The 15,183-nt window shown below is 39.4% G+C and overlaps 1 protein-coding gene across 1 annotated transcript in view; it reads right to left on the reverse strand.

Annotated features, from left to right (window-relative positions):
- The window catches only part of LOC124257404 (BDNF/NT-3 growth factors receptor-like), a 63,212-nt gene extending 50,838 nt beyond the window's left edge, over positions 1-12,374 (reverse strand). Inside the window, 2 exon segments of the mRNA XM_046691452.1 lie at positions 8,995-9,480; positions 12,209-12,374. Of these exon segments, the coding sequence (XP_046547408.1) occupies positions 8,995-9,178 (184 nt within the window). The 5' untranslated portion in view covers positions 9,179-9,480; positions 12,209-12,374.
- Positions 12,375-15,183: the final 2,809 nt, after the last annotated feature.

Genomic DNA, 15,183 nt, shown 5'->3' on the forward strand with positions numbered 1-15,183 from the left:
TAAAACCTCTCACTTTGAGATTCTGTCTTCGCTAATCAACTACAGCTTCAGAAAATACACGACCAAAACAGCATGCAAATTGACGAATAAATATTGAAGCGAATTTCTTTGTTTCTTATGTAATTTTCATTCCTGGGAAAGCTATTTAACTAACAACGTTAATTTGAACGTTAAGACAACGTAAGTTAGCATCATATACTTTTAACAAAGTGACGACGTGAATATGACGTATCAGAACGTCACGTAACGTCATTGTGACAACGTAAATGGGAGTCCACAGAATAACGTTGTAACAACGAAAGCATAACGTTGGGACAACGTGAAATTGTTCGCTGGGTACTTATTTGAAGAGAATAGTAACGTCACGGTTTTGGGAGATTATTGGCATGGGTATGGCGCTGGCAAACCGAGCAACATTTTGGGGGTCAAATTGATGGGAAGATCCTTGTACTGTTACCGTTTGAATATCTGCACATTTTCCCTGAGAGTCTCTTTTGCTATCAGCGCCCCTAACCTTTTAGTGCGGACTGCTTTAAAATAGCTAGCAGGAGTGAAGGAATTAGGCATCCAAATAGTCGGATAAACAAGATATGTGCCACTTAGATTAAAAGTGAATGCACATTTATTTGCAGAATTTCTGCTCGTAATGGTAAAAACAACTGAATGGGAACAAATTGAACATAATCTACAGGTATATTGATGATCTGTTATCATTCAATTACATCCACTGAAACAACCTAATGTGTTTCATATTTAGATCCATACATAAAGAATCAGATCTATCTGGAAGATTGTAAGACGAGGGATAGCTTCAACTTACTGAAAATAACCGTTCTTTTCAGTTGCGTAATTTTCCAGTCCCTTCAGTTTTCGAGGTCTGGATTTCACATTTTTAGAGACAGTCTCTGTACGAAGATTTCAAAGAGCATCATTCGAGTATTGCCTAAAAGGTGTTTGATCAGAGTAAGACCATTCCAGTCCTTAGTAATTGAATTGAAAAATTGACTTGCATTTGCGTGTGTTTGTACCCACTGACGCCGATTTGGTACCTGACTTCATCATTATTTAATTAATACATACTTATGATATAGTCAGAATTGCACAATGTGATTTTTCTAAAGAAAGAGTTTTGTCGCACTCACTTACCTCGCTTTGAGAAATATTAAACAGGAAAAGATTTCATTCAATGAACCCATCACGAACGAACGATTTCACAGACGGGTACCCAACCAACCTCCCATACACTCAGTATCAATCTATTCTACTGTGTTACGAACACGTCATTCATTGCGCGGGAAGAAACCATCGACATGATTTCCGAAACATTTCTTCTGTGGTTAATATATTCACAAACGACCAACAATTATATATAATGGGTTTACAAAGAAAAACGTGTGCGAATGGTCTTTTTTGTACATCAACCACCAAGGCTATATTGGTTAGAATATAGCTCGTACGTATACAGGGGCTTAAGGTGTTTGTCTTTTACTACATTGTCTTGGTGCTATTTGCTCGTGTCCTGCACCTGTTGAGCTATTTTCATCACTTTTCATTACATATCCATAGACACCCACTCAATCAATACCACTAACATATTTCTATTAGGGGATGGTTATCCGTTATACAAATGCTATTTAATAGAAAAAGTCTTCGATATTAGCGAAGAGGAACTCTCGTCAAAACGCCACAGGACTGCTGATTTCCTGTGCTTCGAACTCGCGTGGGTGTATTGACCTGCATGGATAGCATTTAAATACATCAGAGTAAGTACAATCGCCTATTCAGTGGGTTCCTGGAAGCATACAATAATTGCGCTGCAATACATGTCCCCGCAAAAAATGAATCTTACTGGTCTTGGGTTTTCATGTTCTGAAATCTAATGTTCCAATGGCGTGCTTACATTGCCCATGGACATCAGTTGTAAAATATATAATTTGCAACTGAATAAAGATATGCGTTAAAGAACATGCACCTTAAATTCTGAACATGTTAGAACATTTCTGGTTGCAATGTTGTGTGAAACGGCTGAACGATTAAACAACGATCATGAGTGAACGTTTCAAAATGTTTACGTATGTACTCATGGTGATGCAGGCGCCAAGAGATTAGATGGTATTGTTTTAGAACAAGGGAGTTGAGAAAAAAGTTTGGTTTGATCATGGCCATTAGTGTGTAAGGTGGGACACGTGTGTGGTTTGATCATGCCCATGAGCGTGTAAGGTGGGACACGTGTGTGGTTTGATCATGCCCATAAGCGTGTAAAGTAGAATAAGTGTGATTTGATTATGCCCATGAGCCTGTAAATTAGGATAATTGTGTGGTTTGATTATGATCATCAGCGTGTAAAGTAGGGGTAGTGTGTGGTTTGATCATGCCCATGGGCTTGTAAAGTAGGGTAAATGTGTGGTTTGTTTGTGTCCATGAGTGTGTAAGGTAGGATTAGCGAGTAGTTTGATCATGCCCAGGAGTACGTAAGGTTGGATGAGTGTGTGGTTTGATCATGCCCATGGGCTTGTAAAGTAGGGTAAATGTGTGGTTTGTTTGTGTCCATGAGTGTGTAAGGTAGGATTAGCGAGTAGTTTGATTATGCCCAGGAGTATGCAAGGTAGGATAAGCGTGTGGTTTGATCATGCCCATGGGCTTGTAAAGTAGGGTAAATGTGTGGTTTGTTTGTGTCCATGGGTGTGTAAGGTACGATAAGCGTGAGGTTTGATCATGCCCATGAGCGTGTAAAGTAGGATAAGTGTGTGGTTTGATAAAGCCCATGAGTATGTAAGATAAGATAAGTGTGCAGTTTGATCATGCTCATGAGTGTGTAAGGTAGGATAAGCGAGTAGTTTGATCATGCCCAGGAGTATGTAAGGTAGGATAAGTGTGTGGTTTGATCATGCCCATGGGCTTGTAAAGTAGAGTACATGTGTGATTTGTTTGTGTCCATGAGTGTGTTAAGTAGGATAAGCGTGAGGTTTGATCATGCCCATGAGTATGTAAGGTAGGATAAGTGTGTAGTTTCATCATGCCTATGAGTACGTTAGGTAGGATAAGTGTGTGGTTTGGTTATGCCTAGGAGTGTGTAAGGTAGGATAAGTGTGTGGTTTCATCATGCCTAGGAGTATGTAAGGTAGGATAAGTGTGTGGTTTGATCATGCCTAGGAGTGTGTAAGGTAGGATAAGCGTGAGGTTTGAAAATGCCTAGGAGTTTGTAAGGTAGGATAAGTGTGTGGTTTGATCATGCCAAGGAGTATGTAAAGTAGGATAATCGTGAGGTTTGATCATGCCCAGGAGTGTGTAAGGTAGGATAAGTGTGTGGTTTGATCATGCCCAGGAGTATGTAAAGTAGGATAATCGTGAGGTTTGATCATGCCCAGGAGTGTGTAAGGTAGGATAAGTGTGTGGTTTGATCATGCCCAGGAGTATGTAAAGTAGGATAAGTGTGAGGTTTGATCATGCCAAGGAGTATGTAAAGTAGGATAATCGTGAGGTTTGATCATGCCCAGGAGTGTGTAAGGTAGGATAAGTATGTGGTTTGATCATGCCCAGGAGTATGTAAAGTTGGATAAATGTGTGGTTTGATTATGACCCATGAGCGTGTAAAGTAAGTAATGTTTAATTGTGTCTGTGTAAGATACGAGTGTGTACGTGCATATGAAGCGTGTGTAAATAAATAAATCTCTGCTGGTATAGATGTCAGTACACACCAAGACAATAACAGCTGCCTATGCGAGGAGAAAGTGGTTGTTTATGTTGCTATTTTAATCAATGCCGTATCAGCTGTCTGCTTATTGATTGTTCAGGGATGGGAGTAGTGTGTGATTGTCCTGTTCATGTGTGTAAAGAGATCTAGCTGAGTGTGGATTAACCGTGCCAATGAGTATGTAAAGTTGCATTGTGTAGTTTAATCATGTCCACGAGGGGAATGTAGCAGCGTGTTTTTAAACTATGTGTATTGTTACCGATGTTCATTCGTGTATAGGGGCGGTGGGGTAGCCTAGTGGTTAAGGCGTTCGCTCGTCACGCCAAAGACCCGGGTTCGATTCCCCACATGGGTACAATGTGTTAAGCCCATTTCTGGTGTCCCCCGCCGTGATATTGCTGGAATATTGCTAAAAGTGGCGTAAAACCAAACTCACTCACTCACTCACTCATTCGTGTATAAGAATACGGAAGGATAACTGACCATATCCCTTGTCTGGCTTGAGCTAACAAGGCAATGAAACTACATAACTCATATGGATACACTAACAATTCCAAACGTTGTACCATTCATGCTGTATCATCCCTTGTCTGGCTTGAGCTAACAAGGCAATGAAACTACATAACTCATATGGATACACTAACAATTCCAAACGTTGTACCATTCATGCTGTATCATCCCTTGTCTGGCTTGAGCTAACAAGGCAATGAAACTACATAACTCATATGGATACACTAACAATTCCAAACATTGTACCATTCATGCTGTATCATCCCTTGTCTGGCTTGAGCTAACAAGGCAATGAAACTACATAACTCATATGGATACACTAACAATTCCAAACGTTGTACCATTCATGCTGTATCATCCCTTGTCTGGCTTGAGCTAACAAGGCAATGAAACTACATAACTCATATGGATACACAAACAATTCCAAACGTTGTACCATTCATGCTGTATCATAAGCTAGCGTAATGAATTACTATCATTTATGATGACACCAGCACTTACGGATTAGGATACTGCATAGTGTCATCTACTGCCAGGCCAAAGTCGATTGTCTGCGAAGAGGTTACATACAGGCAGCTATCCACCCACACAACACTGTAATCAAATGCCCACAACAGAAATCCCCGAATCAAATTGAATAAGCCAATGATAACTCACTCGTATTTATGAATATGACAAAAAGCAACGCTCAGTCACAGGATAGATTTGGTTGTCAGGGTTGAGAAATCTCTTAAGTTCTATCGGAGTCAAGATGATGCCTTAACTCTCCCACAGAATACAGAAAATTCACGAAACTGTCAAATCCTCGGTGACGTATCGATTTTGTTCATGTCCCGCACCACGGCAAAGAACTCTGCATAACAAAATGCACGAGTTTAATTCTGCTGCGCACACTATCAAGGGAATAACAGCAAAAACCTTCTTCTCGCTTTTGTAGCTGCAGCTGCATGTATATGACATGAGAAACAGCTCTGCCACCAAAGTCTTGTCAAAGAACCACGCAACGTGTTAACTAAAGCCCTCTTAATTAGATTACATATAGGTTGTGAGTCTCGACTGTTCGCGATCTACATGCAGATCAAATATCTGAGCTTACAAATTGTGTACCATCTTCTCTGGCACAAGCCGAGATTGGAGAGGTGAAACTGGGTCCATCGATATCAATTGTAACCTGGTATTATCAATGTAGCATCAATATTTAAGTGTGATTCCGAAGCAATGCAGTAAAACCTCCCTATTCCGGACACCGGTGAATTGGGAAGCCTGTAATCTGGACAATCACTGTCAGGAATGATTATGAAATACTCATTCGGGGCATGACGTACCACAGTACATTTGTTATCATTGTTATATATACTATTCAGATATGACCCTCAATAAAGGTGTACTTATACACAGAGTAATGTTAAGCTGGCTACTGAAATGGGATATTTTTTATTTATTTTGTTGCGCGTGATGTGACATTGGTTTTTTACACCAGTGGTATCATACAAAGATGGTATATGTGACCATTGTTTCTCTAAAGTATCAATCCGTTAAGCTGCTCTGATCGGTATAGTTCGCCTTTTCGTCGACAAAACGGTGTAAAATATCACGTTCTGATATATATAATCAAATGTTTAATGCATATATACTTCCTGTGGTAGGGAGCCTCCAAGATGACGTCATACACCTTTAATTACTGTTATATATTTATTCAAATGACGAAAGCTCACCAGAGAAACTGACATGAAACTATTAAATAAAAATATATGCTGATATACATTTAGCAGACTGATACCACTGTCGTCCCTATCCACATGTTTTTATGATAATCATATTTGTACTTCATGATCACTTATTGTATTACGAGTATGATTGCGGTTGTTTGAGAGTTCGTGGAGATTACGAAATGACGTCATCAGTTGCAGTCAATGATTCTTTGCTGTGAATAATCGGGTGACTTAATTCCCTGAGCAAACATCTGTCATCCTTAACGTGTTAGTAATCTGTTACAGCCAGTGACTATAGAGTGGCTATCCTGTTTTGTACCATGTGCTAAGGGGCAATCCAACGTGATTTAAATGCATCTACACCTGGATCTATTCTCTGATTCACTTCACCTCTTCTTAATCAGTTTCGTCGAATAATTGACCAATAACTTGTCTCATAACCGGTGAACATCACATGTGAAGTTACTGATGATGAAGACGAATAACTGACCAATAGTTTGTCTCATAACTGGTGAACATCACATGTGAAGTTAACTGATGATGAAGACGAATAACTGGCCAATAGTTTGTCTCATAACCGGTGAACATCACATGTGAAGTAACTGATGATGAAGACGAATAAGCTAAATAACTGATGATGAAGACGAATAACTGGCCAATAATTTATCTCATAACCGGTGAACATCACATGTGAAGTAACTGATGATGAAGACGAATAACTGGCCAATAATTTATCTCATAACCGGTGAACATCACATGTGAAGTAACTGATGATGAAGACGAATAACTGGCCAATAGTTTGTCTCATAACCGGTGAAACCATGTGAAGAACATCAATAATTTATCTCATAACCGGTGAACATGTGAAGTAACTGATGATAACTGATATCTCATGTGAAAGACGATGATGAAGACTAACTGGCCAATAGTTTGTTTCATAACCGGTCATCACATAACTGATGATGAAGACATCACAATGTCATAACCGGTGAACATCACTGAAGTAATGATGAAGACGAATAACTGGCCAATAATTTATCTCATAACCGGTGAACATCACATGTGAAGTAACTGATGATGAAGACGAATAACTGACCAATGTTTGTATCCATTTGGTCTCATAACTGGTGAACATCTCATGTGAACATCAAGTAGTTACTGATGATGAAGACGAATAACTGACCAATAGTTTGTCTCATAATAACATGTGAAGTAACTGATGATGAACATCACATGATGAAGACGAATAACTGACCAATAGTTTGTCTCATAACTGGTGAACATCACATGTCAAGTTACTGATGATGAAGACGAAACACTGACCTATAACTTGTCTCATAACCGGTGAACATCACATGAGTAGTAACTGATGATGAAGACGAATAACTGACCAATAGTTTGTCTCATAACCGGTGAACATCACATGTGTAGTTACTGATGATGAAGACATCTAAAATATATAGATGTGGTTCTTACTTTTGTTTTTATTAACAATAATGACATACTTGTTTCATTGGTATCAATAATAATGCTGAAATTGAGAAAAATGTGTCACGTGTGATATCATATGTCCATCGATATAACAGACTCATTTATACAGTCATGAATGTTACATGAAAGTTAATGAAATCTAGTTTCAAATCTAAAGTTTGGTTGGATTATTAATTTCGGCGGGTTCTTAACAGTTTGTATGTTAAGATATAACAATGACATGGTAAGACATATATACAATGCCGCCTCTGTTATGCATGGAAGCTATGTGTCCTAGTATATATCGTATCTATTATTCATAATATACACCAGCATTTTATTGCCCATGTTCAAAAGACAAAAATCTGTCTAATATGCAGTTACCACCATCATATATCATATATAGTCAACAAAAACTCATTAGTAATAGAAACAAACTGGACAAACACCCCCTAAGTTATACATACACCTTATATATATCTCATACTGAATTAGGGCTGTGTTACCCTCGTGGCCACGTCGTTCACTCAATACATCGAAGACCATGTTTTGATTCTGAACATGAATTAAATGTGTGCAGACCATTTCTGTGTCTCTTGCCTTGAAATTGCTGGAACATTGCAAAAACGGCGTAAAACTATACTCATTCACCTCACCTATATTGAATTATAAAACCGACCTAAAGTAGAAATCATATCTATTCTATAGTTATACATATATTACGCATTTAGTGAACACATAGATACCTTAGGAAATGATTCATAAAAAGATACCCCTTTAATTCAACACCTTACATATAATAAATCGCATCTTGAATTGTGAGCCTACTTAATATTAAAAAGATCAGTCATACATATAAAGCTCTTTTAGTTAATACATAGATATTTCTTGATAGGACACCGGTCATAAAGATCATACAGGTGTACGGATGCTTTTGGCATATCTGCATAAGATTTTCGTGTGGCTGAGGTCAGTCTACCAAATAGTTCCACTGCGCAACTTTGCTAATGCTAACATTAAAACTACACTGTTTATACTTTCTTTAAGAAACACCCACGCCTATACTTTGGCATATACGCTGAAAGTAATCCCTATTTGCGTATTACATATTTAAACGGAACTGATGTAGTTATCCTTATTACGTGCCATATATCCCCTTTCAAATAGGTGTAAAATCTGAACGTGAAACCAACAAGATACCTTCAGTGCTTAATGACCATTTTCACAAGAATACACAAACATTATATTATATAATATAATTAATTTCCTTAAAGGAATATGATAACGGGATAAATTGTTCTTTTTAAAATGCTAACAAAATATACGTTGTTATTATCCTGAAATGTATGCATTAGTATCATCAATAACTTCGATAATCATTGTCATATCGGTTTGTTTGGTTTAAAAACCATGTTTCTGTATTCTTGTGAAATGGTCATTATATATATATACTTAGGATTCCTGTGTGCGTCGCCTACACGATAGCGAAATGTGGAGGGCAGGCTTGCAAACGTTTCACACTGATTCTGTTATTCCAGTAACAAGGTCAAACTCTTGGGTATTGTGGGGTATGGTCATTACCAATGACATAACACATTCAATACTCACGTTTATGATCGAGATCCGAGGGTGGTGGTGGTGTTTTTTCATGCTTACGATGAGACAATGGATCTTCGGGATCACTTCCTATACCCCACTCAATTTGACCAGAATCCGGACGTTGTGGAAATTGACTGTGCGGTGTTCCGAGATGTGATAAATTAAATGGCCTGTGTCCTTGAAGGTTTGCCATTTTTGCAAACTGTTTTGAAGATGCTGGTTTCAATTCCGGTTATGTTTACGTGCTTTGATAGCCATTTTCTGTTGAGGTTTCACGGTTGATTTCGGCGTTGGTGTCAGCGTGGATTTCGGAGCAGCTTGCTGTCCGGTGTGTTTGAGGTCTCTCCACGAATAAAACACTGAAAGCAGCCACAATGTTGAGGTACAGGTTACTGTTGAGACGGATGATCCATACAGGAGCACCACGTGGAACCAGATGGCGGCTTCGCTGGTCCACAGTCAAAGCGGAAGATCTATAGTCGATAATCAGACGCACTGTGAACAAACCAATACCAGTATATCCACAAAATATGGAAGGGCAGAGATAACAGCACTGGCACTTCCCTCACATAAGAGCTGCAGCTACATCATTCTCACCATCGCAGCGCTACAACCTGGCTGGAGAACTATTCCTTCTTTCAAACACCAGTGCCACTCGTCCTTTGTCTGAGAGAACACCGCTGATCCATCAGTCCACCCCCATACGCTAGAATTAAAAATCTCCCCCTTTTGATAGCAGCGAGGGCAGCGTCCAAATCCTGTCTCCCTAGCGCAGGATGATCAAACAGACTATGAGGCCTTCCGTCAGTTCTCCCCAGCCTACGGTTTAAATATAATCAATGAAAGACGTAGAAGGAACCACGGAAAGGTCCCCCTGTGTTTTTCCTCTGATTTCGTTACTCCGTCAATTGGCCAGCGGGTAATTCACCAAGCCAGTATTAGACGACAGCCGGAATTACTCGTACAGACGGTACTATAGAAATTTGCATCAGTGTAAATTTCCTAAAGTACAATGCCTTTCCCGTAGATCTGAGTCAGTGTACAAATTTTGTTCCTGTGCTCTGGTATGTTTACTTTCATCAGCTGGTAGAACGGATCGTGATCTCTAACTCTAGCACTAAAACACGATTGGACAGCCGCATGCGATCAGTGGTTCGTGGCCCAGCTGCAGTTGAGTCGGTCGATACTTATTGCATGCACGACTCCCAATTAAGCGATGTGCAGTTAATACTTCGCTGCGGATAGGTTGAAGTAATTCAGTGTTATCGGGGCTCGCAAGGTCTCTTTCGGATTTTCAATTTCGTAAATTGAATTATGGACGGGAGTCAAGGTGTAGGGATAATAAATCTGATACGCGATACGGATTTCTGAAAAAACCTCATTCATGTTAACTCGGAATAGTGTACATGAACCGCAAACAGTGCAGAAAAAGTTTAATTGCTCGAAGTTTGAAGTGATATTGAGTTTTCGAAACTTGCCTCGTGGCATAAAACATCCTTAGAGTTTTATTTTATAATGATATGGGGGAACATTTTGCTTTATTTGCAGTTATTTTAAACTCATTGTGTATTTCACGTGTGGTTCTTTCAGAATAATAATTCTGACATTTCGAAATATGATCTCAATACATTTTGCTAAGGATCACAAAAATTCGCAACAAAACATAGATTTATAATTTGAAATTGTATCCATTTAAAAATTGGATAAATAATAATATGGTAACTATTCTTCAGGCAAACAGCCAGTTTATTCTAACCTTATGCACTTGATGCATGAGTAACCATAAAAATGGTTTTCATGGCACCAATCAACCATTTTGCAAATCATGAAACGAGTCATTGACAAGTACACAACACCTGTCAATAGCAGGTATGGGATCCACACGATGCAGTGACATACTGAAACTTAAGATCCATGTTTACGATAAGCTTAGATATTTAAACCAAATTAGACCCCACATCATAGTTTTCTGTTGAATCAATGATTTGATCCTTAGCAAAGTGTGAATAGTATAGTTGCGTTATATTTTTGTGTACCCCCCAAGAGACAATGTACTGTCGCTATATGGCTGAAACAATGCCAATGTGACGTAAAATCATTAACTCATACACACTACATACATTGCACAAGTAACGAGTTAGTTTGATATCTGGCCGTCAACAAATATATCTCATATATATATAATGAATACATCGAAAATATTCACGCAGTAATGGATTTCAGCAGTTCCTATAATCTCAATACTTATGTACCACGCTGCACAGTACTCACCAGAAGGGCGGAAACCATCAGTTGGTTTATCCCCATGTTGATATGAACACAAATCTTAATCGCTCATATTTTATTTACCCCATAGCCATTAACGATGATACAACAGCGGCCATCATGGCTGGATGGTAAGACGGATGAAATAGCGCTTTGATCAGCGGTCTAGTTATTTCATGGTGGGTCAGCTTATGGTGATACAAGCTCAAAGTTATACAGGTCTCAGATTTTAAACAGTATTTATGGTGCAGGAGCCAAAAAATATAATCAATATAACCAACTCTTAAGATTCGAAAGCACGAAGTTGATCATCCATAAAGTTCTGTCATCTCTATACCACCAACTTCTATAATGCCACTCAAACAAATCAACTTATTAATGGACGGGTTGTGGAGAACTTTCCCTTGTAGTATGCCTATAGCGTGAAGGAGTGTGTGACCGAACGTGCTACAATGTAAAATCATATTGTTATTTGAACATTGCGTATATTTAAGCTATATATAAGCCGATCTAAAGACATTACCACTAGCAATACATCTCATTTACTTTGAAAGACGTGGACAGTATTAAACATATCCACACACATTCAAACAATGTAAAATCGGACCCTGGATCGCCATGCATTGAAAATGAGGTCATCTCACCTAGGGACCCTCGAGACCAGTATCTCTGGTACCTTCCCTGTAGACCAGTGAAGATCCGGGTTTGAATTGGTCTTCAGCAACCTAATGATGTAGCCTAACTCACAAAGGATTGGGAGACCTGAGTTAACGTGATAACATGACATTAACGTTATTGCAATATACAATAGCATCGCCAACCGATAAGATGGCATACGTTTTGGGCTTGGTTTTCAATGAAGGGATGTGTATTAAACAAGAGGTGTCTCAACAGGTGTAGATTTCATCCTTGAGACGAACGTGTCAAAATGGAATATCTAAATAAAACATGTACTCACGCTTCGTGGAGGGAAATCGTAGGAGGTTCATATGTCCTTAGAATCGTAAATAAGACGAGATTGACATAGATATTCAGACTGACATGAACATCTGTCTTTACACAGATGTCATCGAGCTTGGTGTCGATTTTATCAAATCATAGTTATCTTTATCAGCCGGGATATGCATACCGATCGATGCGGCAACAGATGGCTCTCTAAAGCTTTGTTAATATATGCCACCTAACTTGGACTCAGTAAAATCCAACGTCAATCTTGTTTCTCTTCACAAGGTGCTGAATGGTGTTTTACGCCATACCTTTAAGAAGCAGGGCAATCTACAGGTTCGGTGTACCATGGCTAGTGGTCAGCCATGTCACATATTGTAGTCATCTAATCCACTCTTTGTATCGGTTCCTCGGAACCTTGAACACCCACGCGATACGATTACATGATACGTTGGATATTGTCGCAAATGATAGACTCTGTATACTAAATCAATACATGTTGAACTTAATTTATCAAGTTCAACGCTTAATGTTACAGATCGCTTGTTGATTAGCTGGCTGTTCTACCAGCAAGTGTCCACCCCCCCCCCCGTTTTAATAGCCAAAAGTGACAACAAAATAATGATCATGTGTTAAACGACTTATTTTATTCGGGTGTCCAAATCATGAGACAAATAACCAGAGTTGGTCTGTCGATTTGCAGTTATTAGATATTGTGTTAGTATGCAATTCATCGATTTCAAATGAAATCAAACATACTGTAGAACCAGAATGCTGACACCATTTATGTGACGTCACCAATAATAGAGTGTGACATTGCATTTGAGCTTTCTCGTATATCGTGGACCGACGCTCAAACATGACGCATATGATCTTGTGTGTGTTTAGTAAGGTCGTTTTATAGCGCTAGTCTACAGGATGTACGCATCAACCCAGAGGTCCCACCCAGACAAAATACCCTGAATCCGTGCCCTCAATGACATGCCTTGATCTTTTAACGTCTAGTAGCCTAGTGGTTAAAGCCCTTTATAGTCACGCCGAGGACCCGGATTCGATTCCCTAAATAAGTAAAATGTGTAAAGCTCACTTCTGGTGTCCCCCGTCTGAACGTTGAGTACATCTATCCACACTCACTCACTCACTCACTCTCTGACGTTATATCCAGTGGCCCATGGTGGCGGTTGAAGCTGCTTCATTAAAATGAGGGGCGGTGGGGTAGCCCAGAGTTTAAAGAGTTCGCTCGTCACTCCGAAGACCCGTTTTCGATTTCCCCATGGGCACAGTGTGTGAAGCCCACTTTTGGTGTCCCCCGCCGTGGTATTGCTGGAATATTGCTAAAAGCGGCATAAAACTAAACTCACTCACTCACACCGTTAATTGTTTAAAGAAGAAGAATATGTACTCGTAGGATTTTCTACGCCCACGTGTACAAGAGAAATGACGTCCACCTTTGGTTTTTGTCCATTAACAAAGCACACCTCTTCTGTATTGTCATTCATGGTATGCGTCGCAGCTCGCACTTTGGCAATATAATCTCCAACGAGACAATATGGCGTTGGTAGTAGAGTGTTATGTACTCACACACGCAACTTATCAGCTACTGACCTATTTTCTGTTAAGATGTATCAAAATCCTATAGCTAACAAGGCAGACATGGCGGACATGTTACACAAGGAAAGATAACTCTTGATTTATAATCCGACCAATCATTACATTCGCAAAACTGAATGTTAAAAACCAAATTTCTTCTCCCATCTCCTACACTAAACAAATATTGATCGTGCACACAACGATCGATCACAAAGCATGTTTGAATTTACTTGCTGGTTGGGAAAATATTTTGAGTAACTTTAAAAAGACCAGTGCAATTGATCTCCTCTGATACGTTAGTGTCTGATATAAGAAGATACCGATGGTTAATAAGTTCGCGTCTCTGCTTGCAAGCAGACTTCCAGGCAACTATCTCCGGCTGGTAGAGTCGTAATTCATAAAAGCTGAGGCTAACCAACAAAGTATTGTCAGTGACGTGGTGAAATACTGAACATTTCCAAAACGCTATAATTCAAATTGCGTTTTTCCCGATAGTGATTCAGTATTCAGTGTGAACAGATGCAGAAGCATTTCAAGGTATATATCGTTTTAAAAACTGGATTAGAATTTAAAGTTAAAATTTATTCTGTATGTTGTATGTTCGTAAGCTAATGCTCTATGCGACTTAAACCAAGTGACATATTTTAATGAAGATAGTTTGTTGACTAAGAAAACCAATACATTTTCCATGACATAAATCCCCTCTCTCCCCCCACACACACACACAAACACACACATACACAACCCAATACTCTATTGGCCCAACAGACCTTAAACATGGCACATGGATCATGCAGTTCCTCTGAGCACGATGGTATGGGTCGTTATTTTAATTCATTATATATAGTCAAAAGTATTGTTTATTGCATTGCCCACAGTAACACATAAACTATAGGGGCGGTGTGGTAGCCTAGTGGTTAAGGCGTTCGCTCGTCATGCCGAAGTCCCGGGTTCAATTCCCCATATGGGTACAATGTGTGAAGCCCATTCCTGCTGTCCTCCGCCGTGATATTGCTGGAATGTTGCTGTAAAAAGTGGCGTAAAACTAAACCCACTCACACACACACTATGGACTCTTGCTCAGGACATTGTATTTGGGTTTAAGTTGGAAAATGCAACATCTACAACGTGCGGAACGATTTATGGGTATTGACTGTTTGAATTCAGCGAGATGTAGCCAATACGTTCAAAGTGGCGCAGTCTGTGATTTGCAGGCTTTAGAGCCGGTTTCTGCAGACCTACAATGTTAATGATTTTTTCCTGGACTGGGCGCCGAAGACCAGCAAAACAAGTTCAGGTTCGATCAATCAAAAAACAGAGCTTAAAAATTGATACCAAACAGCCAAATTTTGGCCAGACACCAGTCGTGTTTGGCGTGCAAAATGTAAACAAGAGGAA

This window comes from Haliotis rubra, unplaced genomic scaffold (assembly GCF_003918875.1).
Source record: "Haliotis rubra isolate DU_JTF1 unplaced genomic scaffold, ASM391887v1 Scf66, whole genome shotgun sequence".
Classification (NCBI taxonomy): Eukaryota; Metazoa; Mollusca; class Gastropoda; order Lepetellida; family Haliotidae; genus Haliotis; species Haliotis rubra.